This window comes from Felis catus, chromosome F1 (genome assembly GCF_018350175.1).
Source record: "Felis catus isolate Fca126 chromosome F1, F.catus_Fca126_mat1.0, whole genome shotgun sequence".
Classification (NCBI taxonomy): domain Eukaryota; kingdom Metazoa; phylum Chordata; class Mammalia; order Carnivora; family Felidae; genus Felis; species Felis catus.
The window spans coordinates 44,553,135-44,576,979 of NC_058384.1; the positions used below are offsets into that span (position 1 = coordinate 44,553,135).

Genomic DNA, 23,845 nt, shown 5'->3' on the forward strand with positions numbered 1-23,845 from the left:
CCCAGGCGCCCCAGAGCAAATGAATTTTAAATTTCACTTCTATTTCAGTCTTCTGACAAGCCAAAAGACATTTAAAGTCGTTTCCACAGTGTTGAACATTTCAACATAATTCTCTTCACAGGATGGTACAATTCTTGGGTTCTAAACACTATTTCCCAGTAAAAAGAATCAGATCCCTTTGGAAAGGTGTATGCTTACAGGTATTGGGCAGGGAAATACACAGCGAGCCTGGAACATCCTGTGGTCTTAAGAAATGCTCAAAGAATAATGGGGTATAACAAAGCAATCAGCAGCTAGTTTCAAGAGGCTCTCAACTAGCCAAATTTGGGATTATTTGAGCTTCAAAGACAATGCCTATAATTAATTATGACAAATTGAATAAATAACAATTCATGAATCCATGCTGATATATTTATTTATTGATTGATTGATTATTTTGAGAGAGAGAGGAGAGCTCTGTGGGGAGAGCGGGGCAAATGGAAAGAGAGAAAGAATCTTAAGCAGGCTCCCCACTCAGCGCAGAACCCAGAGCTCAAGTCCTGGGCTCCGTCCCATGACCTGAGCCAAAATCATGGTGGATGCTCAATCGACTGAGCCACCCAGGTGCCCCGGTGATACAACATTAAAAACAAAACAAAACAAAAAAATATATATATGTAAAGCTATCAGAAGTTCACTATTATCAAGTTCTTACTCTAAAAATTGAAAATTAAAGATTTACCAAACCTTTTCAGTTAAAAGCTATAGTGAGTTGGCAAAGTAACACTCATCTTTACACAGGAATGACAATAACTGCAGAAAAATGTTAGAATTAATCTTAAAAGTAATTATTTTGCAGCCAAAAGTGAAAATAAATGGTTATAGGTCATATTGGTTACAGGCCAATTGTCATACACTGATTCCACCAGCATTAGGTGAAATGTTCTGGAGAAATAGTATTTACACCAATATTAACACCACAGATAACTTGACAATTTTAACAATAGTCCTTTAAATGTGAGAAAATTGACTCTCATTTGTGATTCAGATTTAGATAAATTGACTCCATTGGAGACAGCCAGCTTACTCATTCTAAGAATGACACTTGATTTGATGCAAAATGAAGAAGATATCATCTTAAAATATTTTTACCTTAATTATATCTTTATTTTCATCTTTAAGTTTTTATGTTTTTGTAGAAGTTAAAAATGTTTATGTTCAATTGATGTTAACTAATTATGTTGTTTGGAATGTATGAACATTAAAATCATTATTTCAGACTCTTATGGTTGAATGTTTCCAAAACTCTCTATACTAACAACATCCTGAATGTGTCACTGGATTTGAAGATCATTACCAAAGAGGTTCTCATAGTTCTCAGCATGTACTGTCTTACTTTATCTTTATTTTAAAATAACACATTTTGGGGTTTAAAGGTGATATATATGAAAGATAGAAAGATATATGAAAGATAGAAAAAGTGGAGACTGCAGGTAAGTGTAAGTTCAACACCAACTCCTACCCCTAGTTTCTCTAAATTCAACTATAGTTATTGTACACTTTTTATTTTACTTCCTGACAATCTTTGCTCTGTAAACATTTATGCAGTGTTCAAAGCATTCTGTGTGTTTACACTTGATGTATTTTTTTGTCCCTTCCATGTTACGTTTTAGGATAGTTATGCACCAGTTAGATCCAATTTCTCTTTATGATTTCTTTGAATTTTTATGTGTGCTAGAGAGTCATCTTTTAGGAGATCATGTATCCCATCGGTTTTTGGTATATCTATTGCTAGATAAGCAATATTAAGTAGTAACTGCTTACATCTTCTAACTGACAGAGGTATGACATAGATTTTGATGTGTTTTTGAAGTGAACTTATTTTGAAGTTGTAAAGAAGTATCTTCTCCCATTTCCTCTGAAATGGATAGTTTCAGGAAGGCTCAGAAATTTGGAGGAAGACGTGAGAAAGGTAGGAGAAAGATGGATAGAAGTCACCACTGAAATGGTTGAATCTAATTTCTTGTCATAGATATTTTAAGAATAGGACATAAAGAATTTTGGTTTGCCAAGTTTTAATGAGGTACTTTTAAGATGTGATTTATTTGTCTCTCAGATTTTTTTTTTTAATTTTTTTTTCAACGTTTATTTATTTTTGGGACAGAGAGAGACAGAGCATGAACGGGGCAGGGGCAGAGAGAGAGGGAGACACAGAATCGGAAACAGTCTCCAGGCTCTGAGCCATCAGCCCAGAGCCCGACGCGGGGCTCGAACTCACGGACCGTGAGATCGTGACCTGGCTGAAGTCGGACGCCTAACCGACTGCGCCACCCAGGCGCCCCGTCTCTCAGATTTAATTACATCATCCATATAATATTTAACACAAATTCTGATTTATGAAAGTAAATGAGCTAAATAACACTTGACAAAATAAACTGAGTTGGATTGACAATGAAAGATTCTCAATATTGTACATATTTTAGTTTTAGGACTGCATCTTAACCATTGCTTTTTACACAAACAGGATAGGTCAGCTTCCCCTCCCAACAGGTTGCTCGGAATGTTTGTTGTGATGTCTGGCTACGATATCCAGTTTTACATTCAAATTCAACAGTATCCCCTGTTGGGGAATACAGTTTTTTCACAGAAGACCATCGTAATTGTATGTTATGTCTTTCCATGGAGTCTTCTGATATTATACACACATCTGAAGGTTTAAAAAAAATGAACATAAGCATTAAGAAGTAAACAAATATTTTCCACAGAATTTCAGACTTTCAGGTAGAATCTTCTACACTGGCCCAGGGCTCTGTTGCCAAACCTTTTCCAAACCAATACACTGAAAATCTATCACATAGATGTAAATCATTTTAAATGATTAATGATGTAAAAATGAGGTACTGTGTTTAAGGTGTGATAATTAAATGTTATAATAAAAGATCCATCATGTCAATAACAATAGGAAGAGCTTTCATTAAAGAATATATTGTTGCTGTTGTTGTTTGAGTAAGACTTTTTTCTAACTTTATTTCTTCACAGATTAACATTTAGTAGTCAAACATTTGACACAATGGTTGTGGTTAATCCATGAATATTCTGTTAATAACAGCAAAACACCTTTCTCATTATTTCCCAGGATCCAGGTGAATATTAAAATATTTACCTAAGCACTTTGGTGGTTTTGACCACTGTCCATATCTGCATGTGATGACCTTGTTTCCCTCAAGCACATACAAGGACTGGCACTGGTACTCAACCGATGATCCTGGAGGATATTCTGATTTTGGGAATGTGGTCATGTCTCCATTGTCAAGAGGCGGAGGGGGCCCACAGTTTTCATTAGGATCTAAAAAGATATTATTTGATTTATTGAAAGTGCAAAGAAAAACAGGTTAAAGTAAATAGAAATGTAGCACAATATACAATATCAAGACTTGTGATTTCTGCTGACAGAAATGATTCATCGGAGAAATTCTAATCATTTAAACTGAGAATAACACTTTTAAGCACTTCCTTTAATCCCACATGAAAGTACACATAAAGCATTAACAAATATGTCTGCTTTGCAGTATTCTGGTATTAAAAACCATTTTTCCTACTGAATAAATGCCAGACGGATAGCTAATATACACAGAGAAATTTGTCTCATTAGTTACAACATACTGCATGGTCTACTATGTATTGATTTTCATTGTTATTACAAAAGAAACATCAGTTTCTTTAATCATGTCAAAGAATTACAAATCTATGTAATGTACTATATGCTCTCTCAAGGAGAGAGCAGCAAAAATCTCCTTAACCTTGGCCACAGCAACTTCTTACTCAACACGTCTCCAGAGCCAAGGGAAACAAAAGCAAAAATGAACTATTGAGACTTCATCAAAATAAAAAGCTGCTTCACAGCGAAGGGAACAATCAGCAAAACTAAAAGGCAACCAACAGAATGGGAGAAGATATTTGCAAACGACTTATCAGATAAAGGGTTAGTATCCAAAAATCTATAAAGAACTTATCAAACTCAACACCCAAAAAACAAATAATGCAGTGAAGAAATGGGCAAAAGACATGAATAGACACTTCTCCAAAGAGACATCCAGATGGCCAACCGGCACATGAAAAAATGCTCAACATCTCTCATCATCAGGGAAACACACCTGCCAGAATGGCTAACATTAACAACTCAGGCAACAAGAGATGTTGGCGAGGAGGTGGAGAAAGAGGATTTCTTTTGCACTGCTGGTGGGAATGCAAACTGGTACAGCCACTCTGGAAAACAGTATGGAGGTTCCTCAAAAAATTAAAAATAGAACTACACGACAATCCAGGAATTGCACTACTAGGTATTTATCCAAGGGATACAGGTATGCTGTTTTGCAGGGGCACATGCACCCCCATGTTTATAGCAGCACTATCAATTGAGAGCCAAAGAATGGAAAGAGCCCAATTGTCCATCGATGGGTGGATGGATAAAGAAGATGTGGTATATATATATATATATATATATATATATATATATATATATATATACATACAATGGAGTATTACTTGGCAATCAAAATGAATGAAATCTTGCCATTTGTAACTACGTGGATGGAACTGGAGGGTATTACGCTAAGTGAAATTAGTCAGAGAAAGACAAATATCATATGACTTCCCTCATATGAGGACTTTAAGAGACAAAACAGATTAATGTAAGGGAAGGGAAACAAAAATAATATAAAAACAGGGAGGGGGACAAACAGAAGAGACTCATAAATATGGAGAACAAACTGAGGGTTGCTGGAGGGGTTGTGGGAGGGAGTTGGATTAAATCGGGTTAAATGCATAAGGGACATTAAGGAATCTGCTCCTGAAATCACTGTTGCACTGTATGCTGACTTGGATGTAAATTACAAAATAAATAAAGAAATAAAAAAAAAAGAAAATCACTCAATATAGGGGCATCTGGTAGCTCAGTGGGTTGAGCATCCAACACTTCTTGACTTTGGCTCAGGTCATAATACCACAGTTCAAGAGTTCGAGCCCTGTGTTGGGGTCTATGATGGCAGAGAGGATCCTGCTTGGGATTCTCGCTCTCACTCTGCCCCTCCTCTGCTTGTGTGCTGGTGTGAGGACGCTCTCGCTCGCTCTCTCAAAATAAAATTTTAAAGAGAGAGAAAATTACTTACCATACCAAAGACCAGTAAAATCTCAAAAGAGAAAAGATAATCAACAGATGGCAACACTTAAATGACACAGATAATGGAATTATTTAGTGATGGCTTTTAAAAATCCAATGGGAATTATAGAACAGAAAAACATAATAATGGATTGTTAAAAATCCTCACTGGATGGGCTCTATCATGGATCACAGATGACAGAAGGATAAATCAATTTGAATATACAATACAGATTGCTCACTTTGAAAACAGACTGAAAACAAAAGTGGACAGGGTCTCAGGGGCCAGTAAGAGTATATAGTAAACCATGGACAACCAGAAAGAGAAAAAAAGGGGTTGCAGATGAAAAAAAAAAAAAAAAAAAGAGAGAGAGTTCCAAAAATAATGGCTGAAAATTTCCCAAGTTGGGTACAAGGCATAAACATTCATACTGAAATAGCCAAACGGGATAATCCTAAAGAAATTCAAGCCAAGATACATCATAATCAAACTCAGGAAAACTAAAGAAAAGGAAAAATCTCAAAAGCAGCTACACAGAAATTAGGCAAACCTCTAAGGGAAAAAGGGTTCAAGTGTCCGTGGGGTTCTCATCTGTGTCCATCGAGCCAGAGAGAAGTGACAATGTTTTTCAAGTGCTAGAAGAAAAGAAACTGTCATCCCGAATGCTATATCCAGTGATGCCATCCTTAGGATATAAGGGAGAAATAAAGACGTTCTGAGACAAAGGAAAACGGGGAAAATATCTCCAGCAGATCTATCTTTAAAGAATTGCTAAAGGAATTCTTCAAATAGCACCGAAAAGATAACAGAAGGAGGACTGAGACTTCATGCAGGAAGAAAGAACAAGGGAACTGAGAAAAATAAGGGTAAATATAATAGACTCTTTTTCATAAGGAGTTTGTTGTATTTGATGTTTGGGCAACATTCTGTCATTTCCTATAGTGCTCAATATAAGTAGAAGAAACACTAAAGACATTTATGCTTACTAAGGAAAAAAAAGGCATTTATGTTTAAAATGTGGGGAGGGTAAGGGGTGCTTGGGGGCTCAGTCAGTTAAGTGCCTGACCCTTGATATCAGCTCAGGTGTTGTGAGTTCAAGCCCCACGTTGGGTTCCATACTGGATGTGAACCCTACAGAAAAGAAAAGAAAAGAAAAGAAAAGAAAAGAAAAGAAAAGAAAAGAAAAGAGAAAAGAAAAGAAAATGTGGGGAGGGTAAATGGACCTAAATGGAAGTATGGTTTCCACATTCACGTGAGGTGGTAAAATGTCAAGACCAGGAGGGAATGATAAGCTATTATGTAGCTCTTAATACCTAGGGCAACCACTCATAAAATGATACAAAGAGATATGCCCCCAAACAATGCAGATATACCAAAATGGAAGTTATCTTAAAATGTTCCAAAAGTCCATAGAGATAATGAGAAAAGGAAATGGGAGTGAAAAACAGGGAACACAAAATAAATAAAATGCCTGGCACAGCCCTGATCTATCAAATATTACTTTAAATGTAAGTGGGTTAAATACTTCAGTGAAAAGACTAAAATGGCAGAGTGCACACATAAACAAGATCCAACCATAGGGCGTCTAAAAGAAACTCACTTTAAACATGAAAAACGTAGGTGGGATCAAAGCAAAAGACTGGGAAATATAAATGCCAGGAAAAGTTGATTTGAAAAACTGGTGGCTATATAGTATCTGCTTTGTTGGCTCCTCTTCTTTCCTAAACTCTGAATACTCGAGTGTCCTATGACCAAGTTCTTAGACCTTTTCTTCTGTATACACTAATTCCCAGGTTGAACTCAGCTAGTAACCTTCTTTAAATGTAATCCACACGCTGAAGTAGCCCAAAATTGTATCCCAATCTATGATCACATTCCAGCTGCTGATTCTGTCTCCAAGTGAAATTTTTATAGGGCTGTCAAATGTCCTCAACATATCTTTAATACACTTATTCCTCAGGAAACAACCAAGTGTCTTAATGCTTAAGATAGAGAATTTTCCATGATTCCAGGTGTGCTAATCTGGTCAAATCCTTCATAAAATAAATATGTCATATCACTTATGCAGTCCACAAAAAGAAAAAATTGGAGTTTAAGCACCATCGTTTTATTTAAGATTAAAAGATGATTGTATAGTAACTACTACATTATATATTTATGTTAACATATTTAGTCCCTAAAACATTCTCTAAAGTTTGGGGAGGAAATAAGATACTCTAACTAGGCACTGAGGTGGTTGTGTCCAGTTCCCATGTGAACATATCACTTTTCTGCCCCATCCAGGTCAAAAGGTTTGATGCATTCATAACGTGCCCTCTGACCAGATAGATACTTAGGCACCTCTTCTAGTATAATAGCATGTTTCACTCTGGGTGGATTCCCACAGGAAATACCTGAATAGAAAGAAAAAAAGTCGCATCTCTAACACAATGATCATGTTGAGTAGCAAATCAATGAATGGGATTCCAAATAGATCTCTAAGAGGATTTTAAATCAACAGTCAATCTGTCATGAAAGGCTGCTAATTTTAAGAAATTTACATATAAGATTGAAGAAAAGAAGATAAAGCAATATATTTTATTTTATAAGACTTAAACTTCTACGAAACTGAGAGTTTTTCTGGACATATCCCTTAGGGTCTAGTCAAATCACTCTTCCAAATTATATATTTTCAAAATGAATTTATAAACCACAAGAAAATCAAAATAAAAAGATTATTCGACATCAGAATTTGGCTTGCAATTACCCTGTTTATGAATGTAATTTTAGGCCCTTAGAAAAATAAACACAGCAGCCACTTCCTTAGAGAATAAATGAAGATTTAACACGCTTTGAAGAATACCAGAGCTGAAGGAAAAAGATGATTAACTGAGAGTGCAAACAGGAGATGAGTGGCAAAATAACAGAAAAATAAATGTACAATTGACAAAAACAGCCTTCAATGATTCTTTTTTGCAAACGCTTAAGGACATTTCAATGCATAATGTATAATTCACCAGTGAGATTCAGGTGGACGTAAATATAACAGGTTATAGGTATGGCTCCTAGACTGGAGTATACACTGAATCCCTTGGGAATTGTTAAGACACTTTCAGGGTTGCAGCCCCAGAGTTTTTGCCACCACAGGTCTGAGCAAGCCTGTGAATTCACATTTGCATTTCTAACCATTTCCCAGAAGATGCTGATTCTGTTCTTCCAGAGACCACAGTTTGAGAACCACTGGGCTTTCAGATTGACCACTGAGTACACAATTATATCCCTTTATGTTAAAACATAAACTTCTTCGACCTGGCCTAAAAGAATAATCCATGTCCATTTCATAAGTGCTGTTAGAAGGAATTGCATACTATATTAGTTAAGACATTTTCACAAATGGGTTTCAAAATTTCATTGAAGTACCTCTGCATATTGGCTTTCCTATCCATTGGCTGTTAATACACTGGATAGTATTTGGCCCATCCAAAAGGTAATTATTTGGACATTTATAAGTCACTTTTTCTCCTGACCTATATAACGTCTTCTTCTGGCCTATGGGTGTGGCATTACCGAAGTCGGGTAAGCTAAAACAATCCGTGTCTGAAAGAAAAAGAATATGTACTTGTTCAGTAAACATTTTAAAATACATAATGGGTAATAACTATAATGTAGAATAATAGGTACACATCGAACCAATGAATACCTTGCAAAATTTTTCTTATACCTTGAAAAAATATGTTAGAAGTCTTGCTTAATTATATTGAATAGTCCTATGTTTATCAAAGTATAACATGGGGATGATGACATCGTAAGCCTGAAGAGATATGGATACATGTAATGCTTGAGATCACACTTCTTGCATTCAAATTCTTTCTTGCCCATACAAGCCATCTACCTTATGTATTTGTATTTTCACTTCTGTCAAAATCTGTTACCTTTATTCATGTCAAACATCTCAGAAAACTATATACATACAAGGAGATAACTGACAAACTAACAGTAAATTGAATCATGATGGGATTGATGAGCAGGGACCAGCTGTGACACAGGAACAGAGATGAGAAGTCTGAGGATGTGTATCACAGGAGGTCTACTGTGCACACACGGTGACATGAAAGTGAAATAATTTGGCTCATGCTGTCACACTTTTGTTATTACTATGGCTATTAATTCTCTACTAGAATCCACAGCTTCCCAGAGATACCCTGTTGAATTCTGGAATTACTGCCTAGTTTCATATTTGTACCATTTATGCTCTGAATTAAGAATATTTATCAATCGTAGAGTAAAATTAAATACACTATACTTTTGCACTCTGGTGGATGGGACCATTTTCCTCCTATACATCTTATGAATGCAGGTCCATTAATCTCAAAACCTTCGGTGCATTTGTACGTTACTTCTTCTCCATATTGGTAACTGTCTGATACATGAGACAGAATACCATGTGGAATCAAGTGTGGTGGCGCACAGGAAAGTCCTAAAAAAAGAAGGAGACAAAGAAAGAATGACTCCATGTTTTACTACATCTGAAATTTAATTTTATGTACTGGTTTCCATATTGGGCAGTTTTGTTTGAAAAATATGATAACACAGGATCTGTAATCATATCACAGAGACGGTGTGCAAATGCTTCCTAAAATCATTATTCTGATGTGTATCCAGCTGGCAACCTGAGTAGGAACTTGAAACTAAACATGTCAATATATTATCGGCCGTAGCGACTTCTTTCTAGATATGTTTCCTGAGGCAAGGGAAACAAAAGCAAAAATAAACTATTGGGACTACATCAAAATAAAACACTCTGTACAGTGAAGGAAACAATCAACAAAACTAAAAGGCAAGCTACGGAAAGGGAGAAGATATTTGCAAATGACATAGCTGATAAAGGGTTAGGAACCAAAACATATAAAAGACCTTATAAAACTCAACATCCGAAGAAAGTAACCCAATTAAAAACGGGCAGAAGGCATGAACAGACATATATCCAAAGAAGACATACAGACAGCCAACAGACACATAAAGAGATGCTCAACATCACATTGATTATCCTGGAAGTGCAATTCAAAACTGCAAGGAGATATCACCTCACAACTGTCAGATAGGCAAAAATCAACACACAAGAAACAACAGGTGTTGGCGACAATGTGGAGAAAGGAAAACCATCTTTCACTGTTGGTGAGGGAATGCCAACTGGTGCAGCCACTCTGGAAAAACAGTATGGTGATTCCTCGAAATGTTAAACCATAGAACTAGATCCAGCAATTGCACTACTAGATATTTACCCAAAGAATACAAAACTACTACCTCAAATGGATACATGTACCTTGATGTTTATATTTATAGCAGCATTATTTACAATAGCTGAGATATGGAAGCAGCCCAAGTGTCGATCGATAGATGAATGGGGAAAGAAGAGGTGGTATATATATATACAACGGAATATTATTCAGCCATAAAAAGAATGAAATCTTGTGATTGGTAATGACACAGATGGAGCTAGAGAGTATAATGCTAAGTGAAATAAGTCAGAGAAAGACTAATAACATGATTATACACACTCACATGTGGAAGTTAAGAAACAAAACAAATGAGCAAAAGGGGGAAAGAGAGAGAGGCAAACCAAGAAACAGACTCTTAATTATAGAGAACAATGCGGTTACCGGAAGGGAGGTGGGTGGGAGGATGGGTTTAATAGGTGATGGAGATAAAGGAGAACACTTGTTTTGACCATCAGGTGTTGTATCACCATATTCTACACGTGAAACTAATATTACACTGCATGTTAACTACCTGGAATTTAAACTAAAACTTAAAAAATAAAAATAATAACAATTTCAATATATTTATGAAAGAGACCATCAGTTGTTTCTCAAACCAATAGTGAATAATAAAAAGAAGAGCATTGAGAAGTAATCATCTTAAGTACCATATATTGTAAGAACTCAGAAATGACATTACAGAGAAAAGAAAACAATTTAACAAAAAAAACTCAGGGCAAAGCAAACAGAACAAGTTCTATACATGGGAAAGGAATATGAATAGGTAGGTTTAATTTAATTGTGCTACACATCTAGTTTGCATTAAACAATTGGCAGAATTCAAAGTGAGTCTGTAATGAGTCAATGAAATGAACACAAAGAGGATAGACTTGATGAGGCAAAATTGCTGGTAAGGTACATAAATATATAAATGATTTTAGATATTTAGCTATAAATGAGTTTGTATATTTAGAAATCTAACGGATTCTTTCTCACGAATTTGACGACAATTGATTATGCTTAATGGATTATATCGAAAATAGAATTGTGGTTTGCATACTGTCCTCACCTACACACCGAGGTGGAGAACTCCATTTTCCCATGTGGCACGTTATCTCATCTTTTCCAGATATCCTGAAACCATCCTCGCAACTGTAATTTAATTTGGTGCCATGTACATAAACCTCAGGTTTCAATGGTTCGTCCATCTCTTCTGAAAATGGAGATGATTTAATGGTTCCATGCTCTATCTGAGGTGGTTGAGGACATGGGCTTTTTTCTGTATAAACAACAGAGATCAATGTTTAAATTGAAAAATGTAATCAAATACTAGTTGAGGTTGTAAAATAAGGATAATCTGAAAAATTAAATTACTGAAAAACTAAAAAACATCTGGAATTTGCAAGCTCATGTCTCCATCAAATCTACAGTAGTATCTGCTTGTTCACTCTGCCCCCACATTCTTGTCCTGTTCATCTCGAGTGAAATTTTCTATGGTATTTACAAACAAATTTTCTATGGTATTTACACAGTAACCCAAAGTTTTGGTCTGTTTCTTTCATAGTAGAAGTGAAAGAATGCCGATTGATTTGTATACTTAGATTACAATTTACTGTTTCAAGATAAAGTGAAATAGATAGACAGAAAGGTCCTTATCTTGTTCATTTACACAAAGCACAGGGGAGTATTAACCTCATTTGAAAGAATGTTACAAAGCAAGTTATGCATTACTGACCAACGCAGTGTGGTATTGACTGCCATCTTCCATCCTTGCACACGATTTCCTCTGCATCCTGAATTATATAATTGTCTTGACAGACAACAGATACTTTTTCTCCATCCTGATAATTTACCGTCGTTGCCATCTTGTGAGCATTGGGAATCTGAGGTGGAGGTGGGCATGACTGCATTTGTACTTCTACAAATATGAAAATTAGATTTCGTGATGAAATCAGAAGTTAAAAATATTAAAGAGAAAAATCAAAGAGAAAATTCAATAATAATGTATCATAAACGATCAAATAATAATGTCATGCTTAAATATGTGATACTCTTCAGCTTGGAGAGCGCTTTAATACATCACAGGTGGTCTTAATGGTAGTATCTTCCTTTTATTCCTTCTGTGATAAATCGTGCATAATTTATGTAAAACTTCTTTTAATTATTTCTAACCATTACGATGTACTAACTGAATCATCCACTCAGTAACAGGCACTAAATAAATACTGATATTAGGATCTTTTTACAGCTATCTATAATCAAATGTATTGTGATTGCATTAAAACACTTATAAGATGCGGAATGGAAAATAATTAGCCACAAGAAGAATTACATGTAGTTAATCAATTATTTGATACAGGTTCCTGGCCAAGACATGAATTAGATATGGTCATTAGTGATTAACAGTGTGTTGTTTAAAGTTCAAAACATTCTGGAGATATTGTTGACTAGGTTGCCGACACTGTTTAGAGATACACAGATGATGAAATGCACCCTGTTTAACGGATTAGACAGCCTGACTTTCCTTCTATGACCAGCAAGGTATACAAGATTCCTTTGCAAACTTGCATTTGAGCTCCCATAAAGCAGAGATACCTCACATGTACCGTGGCAGTTCATAACCTGGAGACAAAGATGTCCTGTTCCACTGAGGGAAGACTCTGGGCGACTAACCCTGGAGGCTTTTGGACCTCTCTGTGATACCTACGTTTTGCTTTCTCCTGCCATGCGTTTATTTCATTAAAGACCTTATGTGAGTGTACATTGGGAAGTCTCCTGAGTCCTTCCAATTATCTGACACTTTGTATTCAATTCAGAGAAATTGTTGACGGAATATAATTCATGCATGCTGACTAATATGGTCATATTTTCTATTTCTATCTTTAGACAGATGCAGGAGTATTTTATATTTAATCAAAAGTTTTTTTCTTATTTCTGTTTTCATTATTTTGGCATATTTTTTTCAATGTATTCTCAAGGATTTATTTTCTTCTATATATGCTGTTTAACCATTTTCGTCCTATTAATCTTAATTTGTACTTCCTCTTGATACATTTTGCCAGAGGTTGGTCTGGCAACTAAATCTCCCTAAAGGCAGAATCATTACTCTGCAAATCCTCTGTTTATGCTTTTTTAAAAAAGCTTCTTTGTATTTTTTGCATTTTATTTTATTTTTACATTTTAAAATTTTTTCTGTATTATTTTGTAGTCCTTTGAATAACAAATATACCACAAAAATGTTTTTACAAGAGGATACATTTATCTAAGAAAAATACTGAATATTTGTAAATTAAGCAACAAAATTCTCAAAAACAGATGAGTCAAAGAAACCACAAGGAATACTAGAAAACGTTTCACATAGAATTCAATGAAAATGAAATGTATATAAAAATTTTGAGACTTCTACAACAGTTTTAGAAGGGAAAATGAAATTAATCCTTAAAAGTAGGATGGTTTAAATCCAAGTTTTAGTTTTCTACCGTAAGAAATAGAAAAGTAAAATTAAAATCAAAGTAATTAGAAAAAACAACTTAAGCCCACAGAAGAGAGAAAATTGAGAAAGACAAATAGAAAAGAGAAAACAGAAAAAATAGTGAATGTTAATAAGGCTAAAAAATAGAAGAGAGAGTAAATGGAGAAAATCGAGTGTTAAAACTGGTTATGTGGAAATGTTAATAAATTCAAGAAAAAAAAATCCAGGAAGAATAATCAAGATACAATAAGTATCAATGTTAAGAAAGAAAGAAGAGATATCTGCCAAGAAACTATACAGTTAAAAGGAAAATAGCACATGAAGGGAATACTAGAAACAACTGCACACCAATCAATTTGACAAACGAGAGATTTCTTGAAAAATACAACTTCCTTTCATTGATGAAAGACAGTAAGAAAATCGGAATATTTCATTACTTATTAAAGAAATTGAATTCTTCATCAAGAAAACTTCCAAAAAAGCAAATTATATGTCACACGACTTTGCACGTAAATTCTATCAATCATTTAAGGTAAAAATAATGAAATAATAAGTGTAATTACCTATATATATATGTATTTATACATATATTTGCAATTTGTTTTATGAGGCCACACTAATACTGATAACAAAACTTGGGAGAGGCATTAAAAGAAAAAACATCTATAGATTAATATCTCCCATGATCACAGATGCAAAACTTCTTAAAACTATGTCAGCAAATCAAGTATATGAAAATATAATAGAGCTAACTCTGGGAATGAGAGATTTGGTCAACATTCAAGAAGTTACATATATAATTCACTTCATTAACAGAGATAAGTGAGCCATATTATCCTATCAAGAGATATGTAAAAAGCATTTAAAAATATCCAACATTGGTTGATCATAAAATTTCTCACTCAGCTAAATAAGACTAGAAGGAGTAGTTTCCTTAAACTGATAAAGGGCGTCTACAAAAATCCTAAAGTGACATTATGATTGTGGTAAAATGTTGAATACCCTCTCTCTGCGGTCAGGAATAGGACAAAGATGTGCATTCTCATCACTTCCTTTCAACAGTTTACTGGACGTCTTAGCCAGTACGATAAGATAAAAAAAAACCAAAATCAAAATAGACTGGCAAAAATAAAATCTTGTGGTAGCACTGATATAACTGCTTACAGAAAATTGCCACAAATCTACGAAGCAACACCTAAAATGAAAAATGCAGCTTAGTATAGTTTCAGACGATCCAATTAACATGCAGAAACCAAGCATGAGGGCAAACACATAAAAAGATCCCAAACTCCTCTCCCACACACACTGAATCCATGGTACGTATGGAGCAATCGCCTCTGAAAAAGACCTGAAAACCAGCTGAACGGCCCCTTCACAACAAACAGTAAAAGGGCCACATTCAGGTGGGTAGGAGAGTCAGGAAGACAGTATATGGAACAAACCCCACCCCTGGCAGGGCTACACACATTCAGGAGGGATCTCACTGACCCAGAGCCTCTCCCTGAGGAGTAAGGGGTTTGTTTCCCACGTTAACAGCCCAAACCCTGGAATCTGCAGCAGGAAGATGAGCCCCCAAAATGTCTGGCTTTGAAAACCAACAGAGCTCATATCCCGGATATCAGAAGGGCTATCGAGAACTGAGACCCTTTTCTTAAAGAGCTCGCACCCAGACTCACTACCCCAGGCGACCAATGTGAAAGAACAGTTTGAGAAATACCTAGACATCTGAGAAGGGGATTCATTTGCTCGCCTTAAAGCATCGGCTTGAGGGGGGCATCTGTTGGGACTCTTTCCGGGATGGAGGTGCCGGCAGGTGCCGTGTCTGCACTTTCCCTCTACCTTGATGGCACCAGTGGGTGCACTCCAGCCCAGGGCTCTCCTGTGGCTTCATCAAAGCCGGCGAGCGGGCCCCAGCCCTGCATTCTGCTGCCTTGCTAAAGCTGGCCAGCATGCTCAGCCCACAGAGGGCACACTCCTTGATCCCCAGGCTCTAGTGGCCTGAGGGGCTTGCATTTCTGGGGCCTGCAACACACTACAACAATCCGAGAGATAACTCTTGGTGGGCCACTACCTCCGGGGCACCACAAAGCAGCCTGAAACACAGCCCAGACTTTCTGGGGAAAAAGTCTAATTATCTGTCTTAGACCGGTAGCCTGAGGGGTGGACTTGAGATTTGCCACACATCTGGCGGCCACCGAGGTGCTCTCAGGGAACGTGGACCAGGGGATGCCATCTTTGTGCTCTCCTCAGCCTCAAAGAAAACCAAATCACTATTTCTTAGAGATACCCGACCGGGCGTTAATTTGAGGCCATCAAGTTTCTGGGTGGGTTGTTTTATAGCTGACTGAAGCACTGATGCACTTAATATCTAGAAATGATGTTTTGGTTAGTTTCTAAATTCCCTTCCGGCTTCAAAGTTATTTGTAATAATAAATAGCTAAACATGTTTAAAAGATGCCCAAATACTGCTTTGGCAAGTTCGGCATAAATAGAGTAAGATTTTGAAAGTACTATAAACAAGAGCTTACCTGTGCAGGTTAGTTCAGGATCCCATCTTCCATTTATGCACGTTGAGTGTTTCTGTTCTAATTTTCCTCTACATTTGTAAGTTATGTTCTCATTATGATCAAATTCGGTCTTCAATGGATTTACCTCACGTATAGTTAAGCTGTGTTTACACTTCTGAAGTTCATCTGTTGCTAGAAAATGAAAATATTGCCTTGAAAAGACTACTTACAAGAATCAAAGCAGTTAATGCAGAACAATAGCTTAGACTCAATAGTATATCGAAATTAGAATTTATGCCCGTAAGTCCCACCAACCAAGTCATTCCTGATCATATTGCATGTGATGGGCTATTTATTATGTCTCAACATAAGTCCTGTGTCCAGGCTTTGAAATTTCAGAGAAAAGGTCTGCCATAAATACAGTCTGCATGTTGGGGATTAGAAAAGCATTAAGAGGCTCACTTTTTTGGATGATTTACACACTGAACAGTCATCACTTGGTTAAATTTGGTCTCTTATTTATCTGTGGAAATAGAATATATGAAGCTGCTAGTTTAAATATCATGTTTCAAAAAAATGAATATATTTTTTCACTTATGGTAATTTAATAAGCACGTCTAAAATGTATTACGTAAAATGTGAACACTTAAGCAGATCTTTTGCATGATCACTAAAATGGGACAAATACTTGGACTAAGAAGTTGGGTGCTTCAAGTCACAACCTGTTTACTGTATATACTCTTCCAATCTTTGAAAAACTATTTTGTACATCAGGTCAACCTATAATTCAATAATATTGTAAGAGTCAATTTTGTTGACTCTAATACGAGTATAAAAACTTTTTTTTTTTTTTTAATTTTTTTTTTCAACATTTATTTATTTTTTTGGGACAGAGAGAGACAGAGCATGAACGGGGGAGGGGCAGAGAGAGAGGGAGACACAGAATCGGAAACAGGCTCCAGGCTCTGAGCCATCAGCCCAGAGCCCGACGCGGGGCTCAAACTCCCGGGCCGCGAGATCGTGACCTGGCTGAAGTCGGAGCCTTAACCGACTGCGCCACCCAGGCGCCCCAACAACTTTTTATACAACTACATACTTCAAAAATTCAATGCAGCCCGGAGTACTTTGTCAATTTGATAAAATATCAATTGATGTAGGTCTTTGGATTTTTTAATAAGTACCCAAAGAAGTAATGATTTTGTAATACAATAAAAAATAAAACAAAGGGGACTAATTCAAAACACACTAGAGGCTGAAAATAAATTCTGTTTTTAGGGCTTGTCTTCAGTGTTGAGGGAGACAAAACAAGGTTTTCTTCAGGTGATAGTAACTCATCTATAGTCAAAAGGAGTGGTGGTGGGTGTTGTCATGGTCCTATGATTGACTGGTTTCTGAAAGAATTTCCTTGATTCTTATGAGAAAATAAACATTTTGAGAAGAGTGAAAAGCTAGACTAGCTAGAGATACAAAATAAACACTGAGAGGAGAAAATTGGAGTAAGGTCTATGATAGTTAAAAGTGGATTATGGTAAACTTGAATATAGGTCGAAGATTAACCTTGGAAAGGCAAACTCTGAGATCTAAAAAGAGTAATAAATGAAATAGATGTTTTAGTATAAGAGTGAAAAGTTGAAAGTTTTCATGCCTGTTACAACCTTGGGTTTTCCCCCATATAAATGAGGGGAAGTCGTTTGTGGAGATAGAAGAGGACAAAGATGAAATTTGGTCTTGAAGCACTGGCAATACTTCTCATGGGAATGTGTCTAGCAAAAATGTAAGGATTAAAAAGCAACAAAACTTAACGGTTCATTCAACAAACTCCTATTTAATGTCTGCTGTATGTTCACCAGTCCTTTGTATATTGGGAATACATCGTGAACAAAACAGGTGTCAATCTCGCTCCCATGGAACATGAGCCCTACCTTCTCCTTGGAACAATTAATGCCTAGACATCTGGTGAATAAGTAAGATTGGACATCCAGGACTCTCTTTGAATGTAGGACCCAAGAAAACTGTAGGAAAGAACTCATTCCAAGGGAAAAAGGAAAAGGGCCCCCAGTATTTTCCCAGCTAGTCATCAAAGACATGGTCATCCAAAGGTCAGGATGATGCACATACATCAACCAGAGTGAAGTCCAACAATCAGGTTTGTTTCCTGGCCCCACCCTGACTGCCTCCTTTGACTGACTTATACTGCGAACCCAGAGGGTCTGCAGCTCACCCCCCCTTTGGCACATTAACTTCTTGCTGCCGCATTTGAAACAGACTGAGAAATCCTTAGAAGCTTTGAGAGAGGCAAGATTCCTATAGGGACGTAGCAAGTGGGCACTTTCTTGACTTTGTCTGTTTTCCAGGGCCTGAAAACAAGAGTGCCGCGTAAAACAAAAATGGGATTTATGCAAATATGCTTCTATTTTCCTGGCGATTAGTATTCAGATTTAAATCATACGAATAACTGTAAGGAATATTTAGCTTCACACTTAAAAACCATGTTAATTTCAGGGATAGAAAGGGTGATCAGACTCTCTTGCTAGTTTATATTTTTCCTTTGTAGACGATAAGCAATCATTATAATTTAAGACCTGACATTTTCAAGCATATATCTAAATTTCAAAACTACGTTTGCAGATACAGTTTTTACAATAAAAATTTTACATTTCATTGACCGTCTATTTGAGAAGTGTCTTCTCACCTATGCACTGAGGAAGTTGGGTCCATAATCCACTTATACATGTAATTGATTTCTGTCCAATCATTGTGAATCCTTCTCTGCAATTGAACTGCACTGAATCTCCATGGTGATAGGGAGGGTTAGAAGTCTGAACAGCGTAGCCGTAATTAAGTTCTGGTATATCTCCACATGTAGTCTCCACCTCTGTGAAAAGTTCAGAAAAATATGTTTACTTATGAAATATAATTTATGTGTTTCTATAAATATAAAAGGTTGGTTTATGTTAAATATGAATATATTTTATACATTACCAATACAAATAGGCAAGTCTGTCCACTGTCCATCAACACACTGAATTTTATTAACACCCTTCATCAGAAATCTAGGATTGCATACATATTCCACCAAATCGTTGTGTTCATAGTTTTCTTTCTGTGTTTCTTTAACTTTCCCATTAAGGAGTTGAGGAGGTGGAGAACACTGTTTTGTTTGCTCTACAGGAGAAATAATGTGTAAATAATGATCAAATTACCTATTTTACAACTTAAAAAGAATAAAATGGAGAGATTTTTTCTTTAATTAATTTGTATTATTTATAATATACTTTATTATAGCCTTCTTAAGTAATGAAAAAGAAATAGTGCTTAAACTAGAAACATGTTTCCCAGTTCTTCTTTCAAAATTTTTACTTTAGAGAGACAGAGAGCACGAGTGGGGGAGATGGGCAGAGAGAGAGAGAGAGAGAGAGAGAATCTTCAGGAGACTCTATGCTCAGCGTGGAGCCCAACATGGGGCTTGATTCCATGACCCAGGGATCATGACCTGAGATAAAGTGCAGAGTGAAATGCTCAACAATTGAGCCACCGTGGCACCCTAACCCAGTGCTATTACTTACACTGAGCTAGTATATTGGAAGTATATTGAAACCCAGAAAACATGTTTAAAAAACTAGATATTCTAAAGATGTATGGAAACCAATTCCTCAATATGGTTGTGTAAATTATCTCAATATTCATATTCCACAGCAGTTATCAAAACTGTTTGAAAAAATGCCAGTGTTTGAGGCAAGCATTTTTTTTATTAAATCCTTTAATGTTTATTCATTTTTGAGAGACAGAGCATAAGCAGGGTAGAGACAGAGAGAGAGGGAGACAGAATCCGACGCAGGCTCCAGCGTTCAAGCTGTTAGCACAGAGCTAGACATGGGGCTCGAACTCACAAACAGCGAGATCATGACCTGAGCGGAAGTCTGACGTTTAAGCGACTGAGCCACTCAAGTGCCCCTAGGTAAGCATTTTATCAACAAAATTTAACTTTGATTAAGCCGTACATGTGATTGAATTCCCTGAATTGAGTATAAATTGCTTGAATACTGTTTAGATGACCTAACGAAACCTGAAGTAAGGCCCATGCTATAGTTTCAATATTAATGATGGAAATGTAGGCAAGAAGAAAAGTAACAAACGTGTAAGGCATCGTATATGTATCTATGGATAATGCCACTACATATATCAAGAAACAATTGAAGATTAATTTCTTAAAAAAGAAAATCTGAGATATCTATTACCCAACACATATCCCGGTTTAATGCATTAGATTACAAACACAGAGACTTGAAGCCAACAAAAATTAAGAGTGGAAACAAAAAAAGTTAATATCCAAAATCCTAATTCTTGTTTCAGCCACTGGAAGATAAATATTCACCTTTACATGTTGGAAGATTAGGGGACCATCCAAAGTCGTAACACTGAACTGAATCTGGTCCAACTCTTTTAAGTCTTTGTCTGCAGAAGAATTTCAACACATCTCCGACTTTATATTTTTCTTTTCTGGGCTGAGTATTTAAGTTATTTTCTATTTCAGGAATCTTGCATTCTTTTTCTATAAAAAGAGTTAAAATAATTTAGTGAGAATATATAATTGATCATTGCCAAAGTATATTTTATATGTGTCGTATAAAAATGAGGTGCTGGGTACTGCTTATACAGAGGAGCAACAGAAAAATTTACGTTAGGTTTTGTATACCTTCTAAATTCATAAGGGACCCTGAGAATTATTAAGGCATTGAAGAGCAACATAGGTAGGTACCCTGAAAATGTATTTGTAAGGTCAACTTGCTTATACTGGTTCTGATTTTATAACTGACATTTATAAATATAATGTTACATTGTTTTGTACTCTCAAAACATGAAAGTATTCCCTCACATTAAAAAAAAAACCTTGATGCTACAATTTTAAAGCTGCAGTCAAATAACAATTGGCAGTTTTGTTTAATGTAAATACCACTGGGGAATCAGAACACACACAAGGCATTTCTAACGTGTCTTAAAGAAACCAAGAGTCGCGGAGGCGCTTCCCGAGTGTGACGCGTGGGCTCCGTCCCCGGCCTCGCTGCCGCCTCCCTCGCTCTCTCAGCGCACTGGAGCGCAGCCCAGCGTCCGGAGCGGAGGCCGGGGGTGGGGCGACGCGGCGACGCGGCGACGCGGCCCCGGGCGGCGGGCACCGGTCTAGTTGGAGGCGGCTGTGTCCGGCCTGGGTGTCCGCCTGTCGCGCTCGCCGCCGCCTGCTCCTATGGGGTCTTTGCAAGGGGCTGACCCGCAGGCTGCTCATCTTCTTTGACCTGGCCTGGCGGCTGCGCGTCAACTTCCCCTACGTCCACATCGTGGCTTCCATGATGCTCAACGTCCGTCTGCAGGTTCATACTGAGATCCATTCTGCTGACTGGCAAAGGCGTGTCGTCAGGCTACCACACCACAGAACACGCAGCATGAGGGACAGAGTAGGGGCTCTGGGGGGCTACCTCGGGAAGGTGAAGGGGGCAGGGGAGGACTCAGACAAGCTGCTATGTGGCCTTGAAGGAGCACAGGGGGAGCGCCCGTGCCCGAACTCCTGGATGCATACGCCCTGCGGTTCAAGTAGATGGAAATTCACAAAATGAGTTATCAACGGAAATGAAGAATGCTGAGGTCAACCTCTCGCTTCACAATGGCAACAAAGCGCTTCCATGTTTGAAAGAATCATTAAGAAGTTCAGCTTCCACAGGGGCCTAAAGCAAGACTGTGGATCTGTCCTGTGCTCCTACAGGAGAGCATCGTGCTGGGGTCTCCTGTGGTGGTGGTGGTGGTGGTGGTGGTGGTGGTGGCTCTGGTGAGGGGCTGGCCGGGAGGAGGGCCCAGGGCCAGCGACAGCACAGAGGATCGTGCCACAAAGGAGAACCTTGGGGGTCAGGACTACCGTGCCTTCAGAAACGGCCAGAAATGGGGATTTCGGAGGAGGAAGCGCCAAATGCTCTTCTAGAAGGGCGAGGCTCTGAGTGGGAAAGGTCTGGCCTACATCTCCTCCTGTCTACACTGCTCCATGCATGCCCCGAAGCATTCCTGAATGATGAGACAGAATGTGTTTTCCTTGGCCATTCAAAGCCCCCATTTTCAGAGCAAACAGAATCCAAGAAAATGTCTTCACAGGTACAAAGTACCTCAACTGATCTGCAGATAACACTGGGGTTACTGGCTCTACCAGCTTTGGAAGGAGCAAATCCTGGATGCCATAGTTAAGGTACAAGCAGAACAACAAAAAGAGTGAGATTGATTTTGAAAGCTGTCTTAGAGGGGCGCCTGGGTAGCTCAGTCAGTTAGGCGGCCAACTTCGGCCCAGGTCATGATCTCGGGTTGGAGACCCTCGTTGTGCTCTGTGCTGGCAGCTCGGAGCCTGGAGCCCGCTTCAGATACTGTGTCTCCCTCTCTCTCTCCCCCTCCTCTGCTTGCTCTCTGTTTCTTTCTCAAATAATAAACATTAAAAAAATAATAATAAATAAAAATTTAAAAAAGCTGTCTTAGAATGAGTTCTTTCACACTGAGACTGGATGCCTGTTAACAGGGCAGCAGTGAAGTTCCTGCCTCAGTTGGTGTGATCAAAGGAAGTGGAAGTGAAACTCCTGGGAGGCTGGTTGATGACGGAGGGGATTTTTGAGCATGCTTTAAATGGTGCTCAGAAGACATTCAGTATTGGGCTACCACTTCAAAGAGAGCATTAATATATCCTGTACCAATAGCAGGTTAGAACGTGAAGATTTAACAAAATTCTTTATGGATCTTCAGCACTCATTGCCAAGGGCTACTGTCCCAGATACCATCTCCTCAGGCCATCTGCTGGAAGTGGCCACTTGTACAAGTCAGCCTCTCCATAGCTGACAGTTAGCTGTCCCCATTTCTGCATTCTGTAGAATAATTTTGGTCTGCAGAACAATTTGATTTCTTTCCTCACATCCCCTCTCCTTCCACTTGAAACCCAATTTAAATGGAGGCCCCACAGTGAAAGCTGAAATATTAAATGTACTTTTAGTATAATCCTTTCTCACACTGGGAGCCCTACCAGTGTCGCCTGAAATAAAAGCAAGCTTGAGACTTCTCTGCTGCAGCTCAGCTGGGGAGAGATGGATTTAGCGTTTCCCTTACGGGAAGGTTCCAGTTCCTAGGAGTGGAGGTATCTTGTATGCTAACATTTTTTTCTGAGGTAATGCCTCTGGTTGTTGATAACTTTGATAAAGATCACTTGAGAGCATGGAGTTTTTAAGGAGTCCCAAAGAGAGACTTCACTGTTTTCGGGGCTTATTGACTGCCTGTATCCATTTGTGTGCTACAATTACTATGCCATGTGCTGTTTCAGTGTTTTGGGAAAGTGAAAAATTAAAACTTTTTACTTAGCATAATAAATGTCTTATTTTAAGTGCATAAAAAAAGAAACTATTAAAATAGCTTAATTAAACACTGTATTATAAATTATATTAGTAAGGAAATTAAACTAAAAATAAAATAAAGAAC

The 23,845-nt window shown here is 37.5% G+C and overlaps 2 protein-coding genes across 6 annotated transcripts in view; one reads left to right on the plus strand and one right to left on the minus strand.

The window, feature by feature from the left end:
- Positions 1 to 2,037: 2,037 nt before the first annotated feature.
- LOC101089505 (complement factor H) overlaps positions 2,038 to 23,845 on the minus strand; it is a 108,895-nt gene continuing 87,087 nt past the window's right edge. For 2 of the 5 annotated variants that reach the window (XM_045048528.1, XM_045048525.1), the window contains 10 exons: positions 20,730 to 20,906; positions 19,337 to 19,519; positions 19,047 to 19,229; positions 16,376 to 16,546; positions 12,111 to 12,293; positions 11,445 to 11,654; positions 9,421 to 9,594; positions 8,538 to 8,714; positions 3,143 to 3,325; positions 2,038 to 2,686 (listed from right to left, as the gene is read on the minus strand). In XM_045048528.1, the coding sequence (XP_044904463.1) occupies positions 2,478 to 2,686; positions 3,143 to 3,325; positions 8,538 to 8,714; positions 9,421 to 9,594; positions 11,445 to 11,654; positions 12,111 to 12,293; positions 16,376 to 16,546; positions 19,047 to 19,229; positions 19,337 to 19,519; positions 20,730 to 20,906 (1,850 nt within the window). In that variant the 3' untranslated portion in view covers positions 2,038 to 2,477. Of the gene's footprint in view, positions 2,687 to 3,142; positions 3,326 to 7,223; positions 7,532 to 8,537; positions 8,715 to 9,420; positions 9,595 to 11,444; positions 11,655 to 12,110; positions 12,294 to 16,375; positions 16,547 to 19,046; positions 19,230 to 19,336; positions 19,520 to 20,729; positions 20,907 to 23,845 lie in introns of those variants that run through there. The other 3 variants (XM_045048526.1, XM_045048527.1, XM_045048529.1) reach the window with 3 other exon arrangements.
- On the plus strand, positions 21,428 to 22,745 carry FAM220A (family with sequence similarity 220 member A). The gene is given in 4 exon segments (XM_045048531.1): positions 21,428 to 21,933; positions 21,935 to 22,141; positions 22,143 to 22,209; positions 22,212 to 22,745. Coding segments are annotated over 4 exon segments (879 nt in total). The 5' UTR covers positions 21,428 to 21,696; the 3' UTR covers positions 22,580 to 22,745.